Source organism: Salvelinus alpinus, chromosome 21 (assembly GCF_045679555.1).
Source record: "Salvelinus alpinus chromosome 21, SLU_Salpinus.1, whole genome shotgun sequence".
Classification (NCBI taxonomy): Eukaryota; Metazoa; Chordata; class Actinopteri; order Salmoniformes; family Salmonidae; genus Salvelinus; species Salvelinus alpinus.
Window position 1 is genome coordinate 46,028,547 of NC_092106.1, and position 18,440 is coordinate 46,046,986.

An 18,440-nucleotide genomic window follows, 5' to 3' on the forward strand; every position below is an offset into this window, starting at 1 on the left:
CCAGCAAAGCACCCCCACACCATTACACCTCCATGCTTCATGGCGGGAACCACAAATGCAGAGATCATCCGTTCACCTACTCTGCGTCTCACAAAGACACGTTGGAACCAAAGATCTTGAATTTGAACTCATCCGACCAAAGGACAGATTTCTACCAGTCTAATGACCCTTGCTCATGTTTCTTGGCCCAAGCAAGTGTCCACTTCTTATTGGTGTCCTTTAGTAGTGGTTTCTTTGCAGCAAATCGACCATGTAGGCCTGATTCACACAGTCTCCTCTGAACAGTTGATGTTGAGATGTGTCTGTTACTTGAACTCTGTGAAGCATTTATTTGGGCTGTAATTTCTGAGGCTGGTAACTCTAATGAATTTATCCTCTGCAGCAGAGGTAACTCTGGGTCTTCCTTTCCTCATGAGAGCCAGTTTCATCATAGCGCTTGATGGTGTTTGCAACTGCACTTGAAGAAACTTTCAAAGTTATGGACATTTTCCGCATATACTTACCTTCAAGTCTTAAATTAATAATAGACTGTTGTTTGTCTTTGCTTATTTGAGCTGTTCTTGCCATAATATGGACTTGGTCTTTTACCAAATAGGGCTATCTTCTGTATACCATCCCTAACTTGTCACAACACAACTGATTGGCTCAAATGCTAGGAAAGAAATTCCACAAATGAACTTTAAACAATGCACACCTGTTAATTGAAATGCATTACAGGTGAATACCTCATGAAGCTGGTTGAGAGAATGCCAAGAGTGTGCAAATATGTCATCAAGGCAAAGGGTGGCTACTTTGAAGAATCTCAAATATAAAATATATTTAGATTTGTTTACCAATTTTTTGGTTACTACATGATTCCATGTGTTATTTCATAGTTTTGATGTCTTCACGATTAGTCTACAATGTAGAAAATATAAAAAATAAAGAAAAACCCTGGATGAGTAGGTGTGTCTGGTACTGTATGTGTGTGTGTGTCTGTGTGAGAGAGAAATGTGAGCATTTCTGACACAATGTCCAAAGAAACGGAAATGGAGTGTGATTCAAAGAGGACGCTGGGAAAAGACCGTGTGAACATGTGTACAGAAGATAACACTGTGTGTGTGTTTATGCGTGTGTGTTTTACTCTGTAATGCAACAGTTAAATAGGACCATGATTCCTCTACATTTCACACCAGTAGAGAAACCTCACGTTGCCTCACTGTGTGTCTCTCACCTGGGAGACCGCTTGGGAAATGTCAGGTGTGACCAGGTATACTCCCAAATATTCCTCAAGAGCAGATAGACAGCTAATGGTAATGTCTTCACAGTACCTCATGGTACGGGCTTAAAAGATACAGTCCTTAGTTGCAACATACATTTTTGAACTAATTAACTAATGATATATGCCCATTGATTCTTAAAGAATATCACTTATAAATGCTTCATGAGCTTAGTTCAACTGTCGTACACCGTCAGAACCCAAAATATAATCTTGTTTACCTCCAAATGTTTGTAAATAACGTACATGTAAACAAACTGTATAGCCTCAAACCATAGCTAAAACTATCATTTTGATATCATGGATGGTCAGTCATTGCATCCATAGCTCCGTTTATGAATTTGAAAGTAGTTACATTTCTCCAGCGCCATCCCTCAGCTTTAAGAGGCAGCTTGACCCCTTTGTTATTGTTTCACTTAGAGGGACTCCTCAGTAGAGGAACCAGCACCACTGTTCGCCCCCCACCGCTTTGTTGTGTGTTTGTTTTAATGACGAACGGTCAGGAGCGTCGCGAAGGGTGCTGCTAAATGTGCAGTACATATTCTGTTCTATGTAGAGTGCAGTGAAACCCTCGTATTTGTTGTTGTCACATCCCAAATGTACGTGGCAGTTTCTAGGTCCTGGTCCATAGTATCCTATAGTAGAGTTGGAGAGTCCTGGTCCATAGTATCCTATAGTAGAGTTGGAGAGTCCTGGTCCATAGTATCCTATAGTAGAGTTGGAGAGTCCTGGTCCATAGTATCCTATAGTAGAGTTGGAGAGTCCTGGTCCATAGTATCCTATAGTAGAGTTGGAGAGTCCTGGTCCATAGTATCCTATAGTAGAGTTGGAGAGTCCTGGTCCATAGTATCCTATAGTAGAGTTGGAGAGTCCTGGTCCATAGTATCCTATAGTAGAGTTGGAGAGTCCTGGTCCATAGTATCCTATAGTAGAGTTGGAGAGCCCTGGTCCATAGTATCCTATAGTAGAGTTGGAGAGCCCTGGTCCATAGTATCCTATAGTAGAGTTGGAGAGTCCTGGTCCATAGTATCCTATAGTAGAGTTGGAGAGCCCTGGTCCATAGTATCCTATAGTAGAGTTGGAGAGTCCTGGTCCATAGTGTCCTATAGTAGAGTTGGAGAGCCCTGGTCCATAGTATCCTATAGTAGAGTTGGAGAGCCCTGGTCCATAGTATCCTATAGTAGAGTTGGAGAGCCCTGGTCCATAGTATCCTATAGTAGAGTTGGAGAGCCCTGGTCCATAGTATCCTATAGTAGAGTTGGAGAGCCCTGGTCCATAGTATCCTATAGTAGAGTTGGAGAGCCCTGGTCCATAGTATCCTATAGTAGAGTTGGAGAGTCCTGGTCCATAGTATCCTATAGTAGAGTTGGAGAGTCCTGGTCCATAGTATCCTATAGTAGAGTTGGAGAGTCCTGGTCCATAGTATCCTATAGTAGAGTTGGAGAGTCCTGGTCCATAGTATCCTATAGTAGAGTTGGAGAGTCCTGGTCCATAGTATCCTATAGTAGAGTTGGAGAGTCCTGGTCCATAGTATCCTATAGTAGAGTTGGAGAGTCCTGGTCCATAGTATCCTATAGTAGAGTTGGAGAGTCCTGGTCCATAGTATCCTATAGTAGAGTTGGAGAGTCCTGGTCCATAGTATCCTATAGTAGGGTCGAAGAGCCCTGGTCCATAGTACCTTGACAGCTCCTCAGTATATACAGTAGCTTTACAGCCATAAAGCCCAGCTATAGGCCCCACTGGGGTGAATTGAGTTACCCATAAAGCCCAGCTATAGGCCCCACTGGGGTGAATTGAGTTACCCATAAAGCCCAGCTATAGGCCCCACTGGGGTGAATTGAGTTACCCATAAAGCCCAGCTATATGCCCCACTGGGGTGAATTGAGTTACCCATAAAGCCCAGCTATAGGCCCCACTGGGGTGAATTGAGTTACCCATAAAGCCCAGCTATAGGCCCCACTGGGGTGAATTGAGTTACCATAAAGCCCAGCTATAGGCCCCACTGGGGTGAATTGAGTTACCCATAAAGCCCAGCTATAGGCCCCACTGGGGTGAATCGAGTTACCATAAAGCCCAGCTATAGGCCCCACTGGGGTGAATTGAGTTACCCATAAAGCCCAGCTATAGGCCCCACTGGGGTGAATCGAGTTACCATACTGTACTGCATAATTCCAAGCCCATCTCCTTACCTTGATTTTAAACTCCAGCTGGGAGTTGATGGTGTACATCATCTCTGTTCTCTCCATGGTACGGGCCCCTTCGTTACACTTACGCACCACCTAACACACACACACACAGTTACATGCAGGCTCACATACACAGACCTCAGGGAAACACAGGCTCTTTGTTGAGCTCATGTTGAGATGGGCTATGACCTGGTATCAGTTTGGGTTTGACCCCCCGTTGACCTCTTACCTTGCTGACTGATTGGAGGGCTTTCTTACAGGTCTCATACTGGTCAGAGTCCTTAGGAGCCTTCTGACAAATGACCTGGAACAGAGAGAGGGGTCAGGGGTCAGAGCAGATCACACACACACATAGGCTGGGACCCAGGACAGTGTGTACTTTATCAAATGTAATAAAGTCTACTGTGTACATAGAGTATGATGAAGAAAGGCTGTGTGAGACCAGCTAGGGTTAACCACTTCGTTAATCCTGGGAGAGGCTTCCAGAACACATCTCTCTCACGCTGCTGTCACACACACAAACACACAAACATACAGCGGTTGGAAGCATTAAGTGTAAACAAACATTTCTCAGGACTCAAAAGTCTCCTACTTCATGGCCTAATATCCTGCCATAAACCTCAGACTCAAGGGAACAACTAAAATAGAGAACTAGAGAGAAGAGCAGAGAAATAGAACTGGAAGTGGAACCACCAACATCAGTCTTTTTTTTTTTTTTAAATGAAGACTATAATAAATGAAGACTATAATAAATGAAGTCTATTATAAATGAAGGCTGTTATAAATGAAGACTATTATAAATGAAGTCTATTATAAATGAAGGCTGTTATAAATGAAGACTATAATAAATGAAGACTATTATAAATGAAGTCTATTATAAATGAAGGCTATAATAAATGAAGACTATTATAAATGAAGTCTATTATAAATGAAGGCTACTATAAATGAAGGCTGTTATAAATGAAGGCTATAATAAATGAAGACTACTACAGTAGATGAAGGCTGTTATAAATGAAGACTACTACAGTAGATGAAGGCTGTTATAAATGAAGACTACTACAGTAGATGAAGGCTATTATAAATGAAGACTACTACAGTAGATGAAGGCTGTTATAAATGAAGACTACTACAGTAGATGAAGGCTATTATAAATGAAGACTACTACAGTAGATGAAGGCTGTTATAAATGAAGACTACTACAGTAGATGAAGGCTATTATAAATGAAGACTACTACAGTAGATGAAGGCTATTATAAATGAAGGCTGTTAAAAATGAAGGCTACTATAAATGAAGTCTGTTATAAATGAAGACTACTACAGTAGATGAAGGCTATTATAAATGAAGACTACTACAGTAGATGAAGGCTATTATAAATGAAGACTACTACAGTAGATGAAGGCTATTATAAATGAAGACTACTACAGTAGATGAAGGCTGTTAAAAATGAAGGCTACTATAAATGAAGGCTGTTATAAATGAAGGCTACTATAAATGAAGGCTATTATAAATGAAGTCTATTATAAATGAAGTCTATTATAAATGAAGTCTATTATAAATGGAGGCCAAAGTAGATGAAGGCTATTATAAATGAAGGCTAGTATAAATGAAGGCTAGTATAAATGAAGGCTACTACAGTAGATGAAGGCTATTATAAATGGCTACAGTAAATGAAGGCTATTATAAATGAAGGCTACAGTAGATGAAAGCTATTATAAATAAAGGCTACAGTAAATGAAGGCTATTATAAATGAAAGCTATTACAAATGAAGGCTATTATAAATGAAGGCTATTATAAATGAAAGCTATTATAAATCAAATCAAATTTTATTTGTCACATACACATGGTCAGCAGATGTTAATGCGAGTGTAGCGAAATGCTTGTGCTTCTAGTTCCGACAATGCAGTAATAACCAACGAGTAATCTAACCTAACAATAACACAACTACTACCTTATACACACAAGTGTACAGGTATAAAGAATACGTACATAAAGATATATGAATGAGTGATAAATGATTTAAGGCTATTATAGGCTATTATAAATGAAGGCTACTACAGTAGATTAACGTTATTATAAATGAAGGCTACTACAGTAAATGAAGGCTATTATAAATGAAGACTACTACAGTAGATGAAGGCTATTACAAATGAAGGCTATTACAAATTAAGGCTATTATAAATGAAGGCTACTATAAATGAAGGCGACTATAAATGAAGGCTATTATAAATGAAAGCTATTATAAATCAAATCAAATTTTATTTGTCACATACACATGGTTAGCAGATGTTAATGCGAGTGTAGCGAAATGCTTGTGCTTCTAGTTCCGACAATGCAGTAATAACCAACGAGTAATCTAACCTAACAATTCCACAACTACTACCTTATACACACAAGTGTAAAGGGATAAAGAATACGTACATAAAGATATATACGTACATAAAGAGTGATAAATGAATTATAAATGAAGGCTATTATAAATTAAGGCTATTATAAATTAAGGCTACAGTAGATGCAGGCTATTATAAATGAAGGCTATAATAAATGAAGGCTATTATAAATGAAGGCTATAATAAATGAAGGCTACAGTAGACGCAGGCTATTATAAATGAAGGCTACTATAAATGAAGGCTATTATAAATGAAGGCTATTATAAATGAAGGCTACAGTAGATGAAGGCTACAGTAGATGAAGGCTGTTATAAATGAAGGCTACAGTAGATGAAGGCTGTTATAAATGAAGGCTACAGTAGTGTTTGTGTGTGTGTGTGTTCGTGAGAGAGTGTGTGAATTATAATAAAACGTATTAAAAGATTAGAGATCAGAAACACATGACATGCTATTCCAGTTCAACGAGACTGTAGGAGAGAGAGAATGAAGGGGGAGGAGGGGGATGAGAGAATGAAGGGGGAGGGAAAAAGGAGGGGGAGGGTGAGAGAAAGGAGGGGGATGAGAGAATGAAGGGGGAGGGTGAGAGAAAGGAGGGGGATGAGAGAATGAAGGGGGAGGGTGAGAGAAAGGAGGGGGATGAGAGAATGAAGGGGGAGGGTGAGAGAAAGGAGGGGGATGAGAGAATGAAGGGGGAGGGTGAGAGAAAGGAGGGGGATGAGAGAATGAAGGGGGAGGGTGAGAGAAAGGAGGGGGATGAGAGAATGAAGGGGGAGGGTGAGAGAAAGGAGGGGGATGAGAGAATGAAGGGGGAGGGTGAGAGAAAGGAGGGGGATGAGAGAATGAAGGGGGAGGGTGAGAGAAAGGAGGGGGATGAGAGAATGAAGGGGGAGGGTGAGAGAAAGGAGGGGGATGAGAGAATGAAGGGGGAGGGTGAGAGAAAGGAGGGGGATGAGAGAATGAAGGGGGAGGGTGAGAGAAAGGAGGGGGATGAGAGAATGAAGGGGGAGGGAGAGAGAAAGGAGGGGGATGAGAGAATGAAGGGGGAGGGAGAAAGGAGGGGGATGAGAGAATGAAGGGGGAGGGAGAAAGGAGGGGGATGAGAGAATGAAGGGGGAGGGAGAAAGGAGGGGGATGAGAGAATGAAGGGGGAGGGAGAAAGGAGGGGGATGAGAGAATGAAGGGGGAGGGAGAAAGGAGGGGGATGAGAGAATGAAGGGGGAGGGAGAAAGGAGGGGGATGAGAGAATGAAGGGGGAGGGAGAAAGGAGGGGGATGAGAGAATGAAGGGGGAGGGAGAAAGGAGGGGGATGAGAGAATGAAGGGGGAGGGAGAAAGGAGGGGGATGAGAGAATGAAGGGGGAGGGAGAAAGGAGGGGGATGAGAGAATGAAGGGGGAGGGAGAAAGCAGGGGGATGAGAGAATGAAGGGGGAGGGAGAAAGCAGGAAACAAGAGGCTGGTTTAGTGTAATCAAATCTTCAGTGTTACGTAAGAGACAAAGTCCTTCAGAGAGTGAGACAGTCATGAACAAGGTGTGTCTTTCTGCATGGTTATATACAGTACATTCAGACAGTATTCTGACCCCTCGACCTTTTCATACATTTTTTTTACATTACAGCCTTATTCTAAAATGTATTATATGACTTTTTCCCCCCTCATCAATCTACACACAATACTTCATAATAACAAAGCAATAACCATGTTTTTAGAATTGGTCACCATCCTGATCAAGGCCCTTCTCCCTCGTTTGCTCAGTTTGGACGGGCGGCCATCTCTAGGAAGAGTCTTGGTGGTTCCAAACTTCTTCCATTTAAGAATGATGGAGACCACTGGGTTCTTGGTGACCTTCAATGCTGCAGAAATGTTTTGGTACCTCCTTCCCCAGATCTGTGCCTCGACACAATCCTGTCTCAGAGCTCTACGGACAATTCCTTTGACCTCATTGCTTGGTTTTTGCTCTGACATGCACTGTCAACTGTGGGACCTTATATAGACAGGTGTGTGCCTTTCCAAATCATGTCCAATAAATAGAATTTTCCACAGGTGGACTCAATCAAGTTGTAGAAACATCTCAAGGATGATCAATGGAAACATAATGCTGCTGAGCTCAATTTCGAGTCTCATAGCAAAGGATCTGAATACTTACATAAGGTATTTGTTTTTATTTTTAATACATTTGAAAAGTGTCCAGTATATAAGTGTCCAGTATATACGTGTCCAATATATGAGTGTTAAATGAGTGTCCAGTATATGAGTGTCCAGTATACGAGTGTCCAGTATATGAGTGTTAAATGAGTGTCCAGTATATGAGTGTCCAGTGTATGAGTGTCCAGTGTATGAGTGTCCAGTGTATGAGTGTCCAGTATATGAGTGTCCAGTATATGAGTGTCCAGTGTATGAGTGTCCAGTGTATGAGTGTCCAGTATATGAGTGTCCAGTATACGAGTGTCCAGTATATGAGTGTTAAATGAGTGTCCAGTGTATGAGTGTCCAGTGTATGAGTGTCCAGTATATGAGTGTCCAGTATATGAGTGTCCAGTATACGAGTGTCCAGTTCATGAGTGTGCTAGATGAGTGTCCAGTATACGAGTGTTAATTCAGTGTCCAGTATATGTGCGTCCATTATACGAGTGTGTTAGATGTGTGTCCGGTGTATGAGCCTCCAGTATATAAGTGTCCAGTATATAAGTGTCCAGTATATGAGTGTCCAGTATACGAGTGTGTTAGATGTGTGTCCGGTGTATGAGCGTCCAGTATATAAGTGTCCAGTATATGAGTGTCCAGTATACGAGTGTCCAGTATATAAGTGTCCAGTATATAAGTGTCCAGTATATGAGTGTCCAGTATATGAGTGTTAAATGAGTGTCCAGTTTATGAGTGTGCTAGATGAGTGTCCAGTATATAAGTGTCCAGTATATGAGTGTCCAGTATATGAGTGTCCAGTATATGAGTGTCCAGTATATGAGTGTCCAGTATATGAGTGTCCAGTATATGAGTGTCCAGTATATGAGTGTTAAATGAGTGTCCAGTTTATGAGTGTGCTAGATGAGTGTCCAGTATATTAGTGTTCAGTATACGAGTGTTAATTGAGTGTCCAGTATATGTGCGTCCAGTATACGAGTGTCCAGTATCCAGTATGAGTGTGTTAGATGTGTGTCCAGTATTTGAGTGTCCCGTATTTGATTGTGTTAGATGTGTGTCCAGTGTATGACTGTCCAGTATGAGTGTGTTAGATGTGTCCAGCATATGAGTGTCCAGCATATGAGTGTCCAGTATCCAGTATGAGTGTGTTAGATGTGTGTCCAGTATTTGAGTGTCCCGTATTTGATTGTGTTAGATGTGTGTCCAGTGTATGACTGTCCAGTATGAGTGCATTAGATGTGTCCAGCATATGAGTGTCCAGCATATGAGTGTCCAGTATATGAGTGTGTTAGATGTGCCTCCAGTATATGAGTGTCCAGTATATGAGTGTGTTAGATGTGTGTCCAGTATATGACTGTCCAGTGTATGAGTGTCCAGTATATGAGTGTCCAGTATATGAGTGTCCAGTATTTGAGTGTCCAGTATTTGAGTGTGTTAGATGTGTGTCCAGTGTATGACTGTCCAGTATACGAGTGCTGTCTTACGTCCATCAGCAGAGGCAGGCGTGTGACTCTCTGCATCGGCAGGATCAGGAAGGAGATCATTGGGAGGTTCCTGCAGTCTGGGTGACCCTCAATACGAGTCAACACCTCCTTAAACACTGGACTCTTACTACTACTGCAACACACAGACAGAGAGACAGAGAGAGACAGGCAGACAGGTAGACACAGTGAGGCAGAGAGAGAGAGACAGAGGACAGTCAGTCACAGTTCAAAGTTGACTTGGGTGTGCACGCATGCATACATATATATATATGTGTGTGTGTGTGTGTGTGCGTGTGTGTGTACACTCACACTAGCCTCTGTAAGGTCCTCTGCTGATAAACCTCATTGGAGCAGTAGGTGATGTAGGGGTCAAAGTTGGACTGGGCGTGTCTGAACACTATGTCACTGATGTCATCTATAACAACATTCTGCTGGTGTATATCCTCTAACTCTTTAAAGAACCTAAGAGAGAGAGAGAGAGAGACAGACAAAGACAGCCAGAGAGAGACACAGAGAGAAAGGGAGACAGAAAGACAAAGAAAGAGAGAGAGAGAGACAGAAAGAGACATAGAGAAAGAGACAGAGACAGAGAGAAAGAGACAGAGAGAAAGAGACAGAGAGAGAGAAAGAGACAGAGAGAGAGAAAGAGAGAGAGACAGTTAGCATGTGGAACATTCAGGGCCTAAACTCATCAACCTTTGGACTGAAGAGTTTAGCACTGGAGTTCAACAAAAATCTTAAAGATGTTGACGTCATCATTCTGCAGGAGACATGGTGTAAGGCTGACGTTGTCACTCACTGCCCCACAGGCTACAGAGAGGTAATTGTGCCATCACAGAAACACAGCCCTGTCAATAGAGGCAGACTCTGGAGGATTGATCATTTGGTACAAATCCGAACTACAACATCTAATTGATCCCATCAAAATTGGTAAATATCACATTTGGTTAAAACTGAAAAAAGAACTTGAAAGTACTTGAAAAAAGTACTGACAGAAAAATATGTGTTCCTTTGCACAATATATACCCCCCCACCCCCCCCCCCAGAATCCCCATATTACTCAGAGGAGATCTTCCCCAGCCTTGAGGAAGAGACGTGCCATTTCCAGGCCCAGGGAAATGTGCTCATCTGTGGGGACACAAATGCGCTCACAGGACCACTACCTGATCTAACGACCACACAGGAACACTACCTGATCTAACGAGCACACGGGAACACTACCTGATCTAACGAGCACACAGGAACACTACCTGATCTAACGAGCACACGGGAACACTACCTGATCTAACGAGCACACAGGAACACTACCTGATCTAACGAGCACACGAGGGGACAGCTTTATTACAGGCCATACTGTTTCTAACTGCCTTAATCTCCCCCATAGAAACAACAGTGACAGCACCGTCAACAAAAACGGAAGGGATCTGTTGCAGCTCTGTCGAAGCCTGGGTCTGTACTTTGTCAATGGTAGGTTACGGGGGGGACTCTTTGGGGAGATTCACCTACTGCTCACCTCTTGGCCACAGTACAGTAGACTATATGATCACAGCCAAATTATGTTGTTCCTCAAAAGAACAGACATGGAACCAACCACACATTCACAGCCCAGTAAGCTGTACAACATCACACATTCATACAGATGGGCCCAAAACAGCACAGAAGAATACCAGAAAGCAACCTGGAACCAAAATATCCAAACACTCTTAGATAATTTTCTGGATACCACATTCACTCACAGTAAAGAAGGCATCAATCTAGCAGTACAAAACATCAACTATATATATTCAGGCAAACGGCAAAAGAAGCACAATTGAAATTGATAAAAAACAAAACAAAAAAGATCACAGATGACAACTGGTTTGATGCAGATTGTAAAATTATAAAGAAAAAACTTAGAGCACTATCCAACCAAAAGCACAGAGACCCAAATAATGGTGAATTACGCCTTCATTACTGTGAGACTTTAAAACTCTATAAACGTACACTCAGAACCAAAAAAGCACAGTACAACAGCAAGCAGCTGACGCTAATAGAGGAGTCCATAAACACAAACAACTTCTGGCAAAATTGGAAAAAAATAAAACAAATCTAAACAAGAGGAATTAGCGATACAAAATGGTGACATATGGACAACCCATTTTAAAACACTCTACAACACTGTTCAAATTGACACAAATGCAGAACAACGCCAAATTCATGAGAAGTTGAATGGATTAGAAAAAGCTATAAAGGACAATCAAAATCCACTGGACTCCCCAATTACTGACCAGGAGCTCTATAAGAAACTTCAGGCTCTCAAATTTAAAAAGGCATGCGGACCTGATGGCATCCTAAATGAGATGCTCAAACTCACTAGTGCAAAATTTTAATTGGCTATATTAGAACTGTTTTATTTGATCCTGAGTGTAGGTTATTTCCCTGACATCTGGAATCAAGGACTCATAACCCCAATCTTTAAGAAAGGAGACAAATTTGACCCTAACAATTAGAGGCATTTGTGTGAACAGTAACCTGGGGAAGGTTTTCTGTAGTATTATCAATGTAAGAGTTCTAAACTTCCTTAATAAGCACAATGTCTTGAGTAAAAGCCAAATTGGATTCATACCAAAACATCGCACAACTGATCATATTTACACCCTACACACCCTGATAGATAAACATGTCCACCAAAATAATACCAAAATATACGCTTGCTTTATCGACTTCCAAAAAGTATTTGATTCTATTTGGCATACAGGACTGTTCTACAAAGTTATTTAAAGTGGTGTAGGGGGTAAAACATATGACAAATTTAAATCAATGTATACTGGCAATACGTGCAGCATTAAACTTGGTAAGAAAATAACAGAATTCTTTAACCAGGGGCGGGGCCTTCGTTAGGGTTGCAATCTGAGCCCTGCACTCTTCAATATTTACATTAACGAATTGGCCACTATTCTAGAAAAATCCTCAGCCCCTGGTGTTAGTCTCCACAATTCAGAAGTTAAATGCCTACTCTTCGCAGATGACCTATGCCTGCTGTCACCCACAGCACATGGCCTACAGCAGAGCCTGGAGCTGCTAGAGCAGTACTGCCAACCCTGGACCCTGGTAGTAAACCCCCAAAAGATTAAAAAAATAATGATTTTCCAGAGAAGATCCAGATCTCAGGGAATTAGACCAAAGTTCTAAATTGGTACAAAATATATAGAGTACTGTACACACTACAATTTCTTAGGTTTAAAAATAAGCTCAACTGGACACCTTAATGAGGCAGTGAATGAATTGAGAGAGAAACCACGCAGGGCATTCTACGCCATTAAAAAGCAAATTCAAATTGAAAGACCTATTAAAATTTGGCTAAAACTAATTGAATATGTCATTGAACCAATTGCACTTTATGGCAGCGAGGTGTGGGGTCCACTTGCAAAACAAGATTTCATCAAATGGGACAAACACCCCATTGAAACCCTGCATGCAGAGTTCTGTAAGATTTTCCTACATGTCCAGAGGAAAACTACAAACAATGCATGCAGGGCAGAATTAGGCCAATATCCACTAATAATAAAAACTAAAAAAAGAACAATTAAGTTTTGGAAACATCTAAAATACAGTGACCCCCTCTCATATCATTACCAAGCCCTGCAATGCCAAGAGCTGAGCAAAGAAAATAGTCCCCTCATCCAGCTGGTCCTGAGTTCACAAACCTGTTCTACTAACACACTGAAGCCTCAGGACCAGAACATCCAATCAATCAGGATAACCCAAATGACAACACAGTCAAACAAAACTGCATTGCTTATTGGGAAACACAAGCACAAACACAAAGCAAAATGCAGTGCTATCTGGCCCTAAATCGACAGTACACCGTGGCTAAATATTTGACCATGGTTACTGATCAAAACCTTAGAAAAACCTTGACAAAGTACAGCCTTGCCATTGAGAAGGGTAGACACAGGAAAACCTGGCTCCCTGTAGAGGAAAGGCTGTGCAACCACTGCACAACAGCAGAACCTGAGACGGAGCTGCATTTCCTGACAAAATGTCAAAAATATAAAACAATTAGAGTGTCATTTCCCCAAATTTGAAACCCTTATTCAAGGTTTCAAAGACCTCTCTGATGAGGATAGACTACCCGTCCTGTTGGGGGAGGACGCAGAGAGCTGTGGGTTGGCAGCACACTACATTGCTGCCTGCCACAAGTTGAGGGACAGTGTCTGACAGACCAATCAACCTGCACATGTACTCTACTGTATGCTTATTGTTATTGTTGAATGTGTGGTTATTTTGACACTTGGTTATTGTTGTTACTGTTGTCCCGTTGACAATTTTGATTGTCATTTTTATATTGTAAATATCCAAAATAAGCTTTGGCAATATGTACACTGTTACGTCATGCCAATAAAGCGAATTGAATTGAGAAAGAGAAAGAGAGAGAGAGACAAAGAGAGAGAGAGAAAGAGACAGAGAGACAGAGAGAGACAGAGAGAGAAAGAGACAGAGAGACAAAGAGACATAAAGAGAGACAGAGAAAGAGAGACAATGAGAGATAGACAGACAGAGAGAGAAAGAGCGAGAGAAAGAGCGAGAGAGACAGAGAGAAAGAGACAGAGAGAGAAAGAGAGAGAGAAGAGACAACGAGACAGGGACAGAAAGAGAGAGACAGAGAGACAAAGAAACAGAGACAGACAGACAGAGACAGAGACAAAGAAAGAAAAAGGAGAGAGAATGTGGAAGATGGAGGATAGGAGAGAAAAATATAGAGTTTTGATAAGGCTTTGTGCAATCAAAGAGGTTTATTCTCATCTACACATAGAGATCAGTGGGAAATCAACAAGCACGCTAGACCAGGGTTGTCAAACTCATTCCATGAAGAGCCTAGTGTCTGCTGGTTTTTGGTTTTTCCTCTTCCTGTCAGCCTGGGGCAGATGGCCTCTTAACGACAGACCTGGTCTCCACGGTGATACACAGGAAACTGTCATCCAGACACAGGAAGTTAACCTCAACCAGTTAGCCCTTGTTTCAACTCATCTGCAGATCCACCTATAGTGACCTACCCCAGCCGCTGACACAGTTCACACACACGATAGGCATCTGAAGTAATTTCACTATTCAAATAATACCATGACATTTTATCAGATATCCGGGTCATCGAAATACATGCAGGAAAAAATAAAATAACTTGGTTTAAACTTGGGCGCTTGCTGCGTAGCCTGCCCTGCAGCCGGACAGGGGAGGGGGCCGGTCTGTGTGACACAGGAGATGGAGAGTAGCGCTGACTCGGGCTTGTCAGACAAACTTGTAGACGCCAGAGGTTATTTATCATCCCATCTGGTTGTGCCTGTCTTTACTGCATCAAAAGAATGTAAAGAAGCTTGCTAAGACAGCCAGCAAGGCAGGTTCAGGCTGTGTTGCTGCGCTCCCCGTCCTTGTCTACAACAACTCCATTCAGATGAAACAGCAGCCTACCTGTCGGTGGTTGTTGTCTAGTCCGTCTCATTAAGGTAACGTCATTCTGTCATTTTAATTCCATTTGGCATTTATTACAAATATCCCAGTTCGCCTGCTAGGCTGTGGAGCCTCTGACTGTAGTGCTGCTTTGATTGGCCGACAACAACAAGCTACACACGTGTGGAGGCTATGGTACGTCTTTTTAATGTGGCACATGTAAAAAATAAAAAATACAAAAAAACACATTCAAAAGTTTGTTGTTTTATTAAATTAAGAATTTCAAATGTCATAGTATATTGTAATTGTTAAAATAGGCCTATAATATATATTTCTTCAAAAAAAAGTTATCCTCTAGCGACTAATCGAATACTAACGTCCATTCAGATATTTGAATAAAGAAACTCACACCTACATCCCGATATGCCTCTATAACACAGTATTCTGAGACAGTGGCCTGACTATTTCTAGCAAACACTGCTATGGTGGAAATGATGACCACCCTCATCAGGATAAACCCAGGCACTATAACCCTTCCTAAAGCTGTCCTCTGCCCCACGCTCTTCTCAATTTACATCAACAACATAGCTCAGGCTGTAGGAAGCTCTCTCATCCATTTATATGCAGATTATACAGTCTTATTTATACTCAGCTGGCCCCTCCCCAGATTTTGTGTTAAATGCTCTACAACAAAGCTTTCTCTACCCTTAATCTAGTTCTCAACACCTCCAAAACAAAGGCCATGTGGTTTGGTCAGAAGAATGCCCCTCTTCCCACAGGTGTGATTACTACCTCTGAGGGTTTAGAGGTTGAGGTAGTCAGCAGGCAAGGGTGCTCTCGAGCGACTAGATGTTCTTTACCATTCGGCCATCAGATTTTCCACCAATGCTCCTTATAGGACACATCACTGCACTCTATATTCCTCTAAACTGGTCATTTCTGTATACACGTCGCAAGACCCACTGGTTGATGCTTATTTATAAAACCCTCTTAGGCCTCACTCCCCCCTATCTGATAAATATATAAAACCCTCTTAGGCCTCACTCCCCCCTATCTGATATATCTATTGCAGCCCTCATCCTCCAAATACAACACCCGTTCTGCCAGTCACATTCTGTTAAAAGTCCCCAAAGCACACACATCCCTGGGTCGCTCGTCTTTTCAGTTCGCTGCAGCTAGCGACTGGAACGAGCTGCAACAAACACTCAAACTGGACAGTTTTATCTCAATCTCTTCATTCAAAGACTCAATCATGGACACTCTTACTGACAGTTGTGGCTGTTTTGTGTGATGTATTGTTGTCTCTACCTTCTTGCCCTTTGTGCTGTTGTCTGTACCCAATAATGTTTGTACCCTGTTTTGTCCTGCTACCATATTGTGTTGCTACCATGTTGTTGTCATGTTTCTACCATGTTGTTGTCATGTTGCTACCATGTTGTTGTCATGTTGTGTTGCTACCATGTTGTTGTCATGTTGTGTTGCTACAGTGTTGTGTTGCTACTAGGGCTGGGCGATATAATGATCTATATGGTGTGACGATAGCCGTTTTTCTATCGTTTCATATTATGCTCTATCATTTATTTCATTGTGTCGCAAATCACACTCTTCACGGCAATATTTTTTGTCAATTGGACAACGCTTTGCAACACAAACAAACATGGAAGAGAGTGAACGTGACACAGAGCACAGAGACACAGAGCTCGTACCTAAAAGAGGGGCTACTTTGGTCGCATGGACATGGTTTGGGTATGAAGTCTGACACGGACCAGAAAACCCTCTGTTTTGTCCTATATTTTGATTTGATTTATTTTTAAACCCAGGCCCCAGTCATTGTAAATAAGATTTTGTTCTTAACTGACTTGCCTAGTTAAATAAAGGTTAAATAAATCAAATAAAGATGTCCCCTGCCCCTCCCAAAGATGTCCCCTGCCCCTCCCAAAGATGTCCCCTGCCCCTCCCAAAGATGTCCCCTGACCCTCCTAAAGATGTCCCCTGACCCTCCTAAAGATGTCCCCTGACCCTCCTAAAGATGTCCCCTGACCCTCCCAAAGATGTCCCCTGACCCTCCCAAAGATGTCCCCTGACCCTCCTAAAGATGTCCCCTGACCCTCCCAAAGATGTCCCCTGACCCTCCTAAAGATGTCCCCTGACCCTCCTAAAGATGTCCCCTGACCCTCCCAAAGATGTCCCCTGACCCTCCCAAAGATGTCCCCTGACCCTCCCAAAGATGTCCCCTGACCCTCCTAAAGATGTCCCCTGACCCTCCCAAAGATGTCCCCTGACCCTCCCAAAGATGTCCCCTGACCCTCCTAAAGATGTCCCCTGACCCTCCTAAAGATGTCCCCTGACCCTCCTAAAGATGTCCCCTGACCCTCCTAAAGATGTCCCCTGACCCTCCCAAAGATGTCCCCTGACCCTCCCAAAGATGTCCCCTGACCCTCCTAAAGATGTCCCCTGACCCTCCTAAAGATGTCCCCTGACCCTCCTAAAGATGTCCCCTGACCCTCCCAAAGATGTCCCCTGACCCTCCTAAAGATGTCCCCTGACCCTCCTAAAGATGTCCCCTGACCCTCCTAAAGATGTCCCCTGACCCTCCTAAAGATGTCCCCTGACCCTCCCAAAGATGTCCCCTGACCCTCCCAAAGATGTCCCCTGACCTCTGGCCTACCAGTTACCAGGTTCAGATCACACACACTGTACTGGAGGACACTGCTGCAGGGGACGGTCTGACTGACCCAGATAAACACCAATCAGAGAGTGCTGCAGGGGACGGTCTGACTGAGCCAGATAAATACCAATCAGAGGGGACACTGTGCTGCAGGAGACGGTCTGACTGACCCAGATAAACACCAATCAGAGAGTGCTGCAGGGGACGGTCTGACTGAGCCAGATAAATACCAATCAGAGGGGACACTGTGCTGCAGGAGACGGTCTGACTGACCCAGATAAACACCAGTCAGACAGGACACTGTGGTGAAGAACAGGGGGAAGGGGTGATGAGGGAAGAGGAAGGAGAGGAGAGGGTGGAGGTCAAGGTTTCCACTGGAGCCAGAGAGAGAGAGCCCAGAACAGAGAGGAGCTAATGGTTAGAGGTTAAATTGTTTTGTTTGTTTGAGTGCATGTAGAAGAGACATTAATCCTGTTGAACCAGAGAGAGAAGACTGGCGGAGCGAGGCAGGTTTAAACATCCTGTTGAACCAGAGAGAGAAGACTGGTGGAGCGAGGCAGGTTTAAACATCCTGTTGAAGAGAGAGAAGACTGGTGGAGCGAGGCAGGTTTAAACACCCTGTTGAACCAGAGAGAGAAGACTGGCGGAGCGAGGCAGGTTTAGACATCCTGTTGAACCAGAGAGAGAAGACTGGTGGAGCGAGGCAGGTTTAAACATCCTGTTGAACCAGAGAGAGAAGACTGGCGGAGCGAGGCAGGTTTAGACATCCTGTTGAACCAGAGAGAGAAGACTGGTGGAGCGAGGCAGGTTTAAACATCCTGTTGAACCAGAGAGAGAAGACTGGTGGAGCGAGGCAGGTTTAAACATCCTGTTGAAGAGAGAGAAGACT

General features: G+C 42.8%; 1 protein-coding gene across 3 annotated transcripts in view; it reads right to left on the bottom strand.

The window, feature by feature from the left end:
* Window positions 1-18,440, bottom strand: part of LOC139548372 (rho guanine nucleotide exchange factor 26-like) — a 72,256-nt gene that overhangs the window by 30,000 nt on the left and 23,816 nt on the right. For 2 of the 3 annotated variants that reach the window (XM_071358012.1, XM_071358010.1), the window contains exons 7-10: window positions 9,766-9,918; window positions 9,457-9,589; window positions 3,674-3,748; window positions 3,448-3,537 (exon numbers count right to left, since the gene is read on the bottom strand). In XM_071358012.1, the coding sequence (XP_071214113.1) occupies window positions 3,448-3,537; window positions 3,674-3,748; window positions 9,457-9,589; window positions 9,766-9,918 (451 nt within the window). The remainder of the gene's footprint in view (window positions 1-3,447; window positions 3,538-3,673; window positions 3,749-9,456; window positions 9,590-9,765; window positions 9,919-18,440) is intronic. The other variant, XM_071358011.1, reaches the window with a different exon arrangement.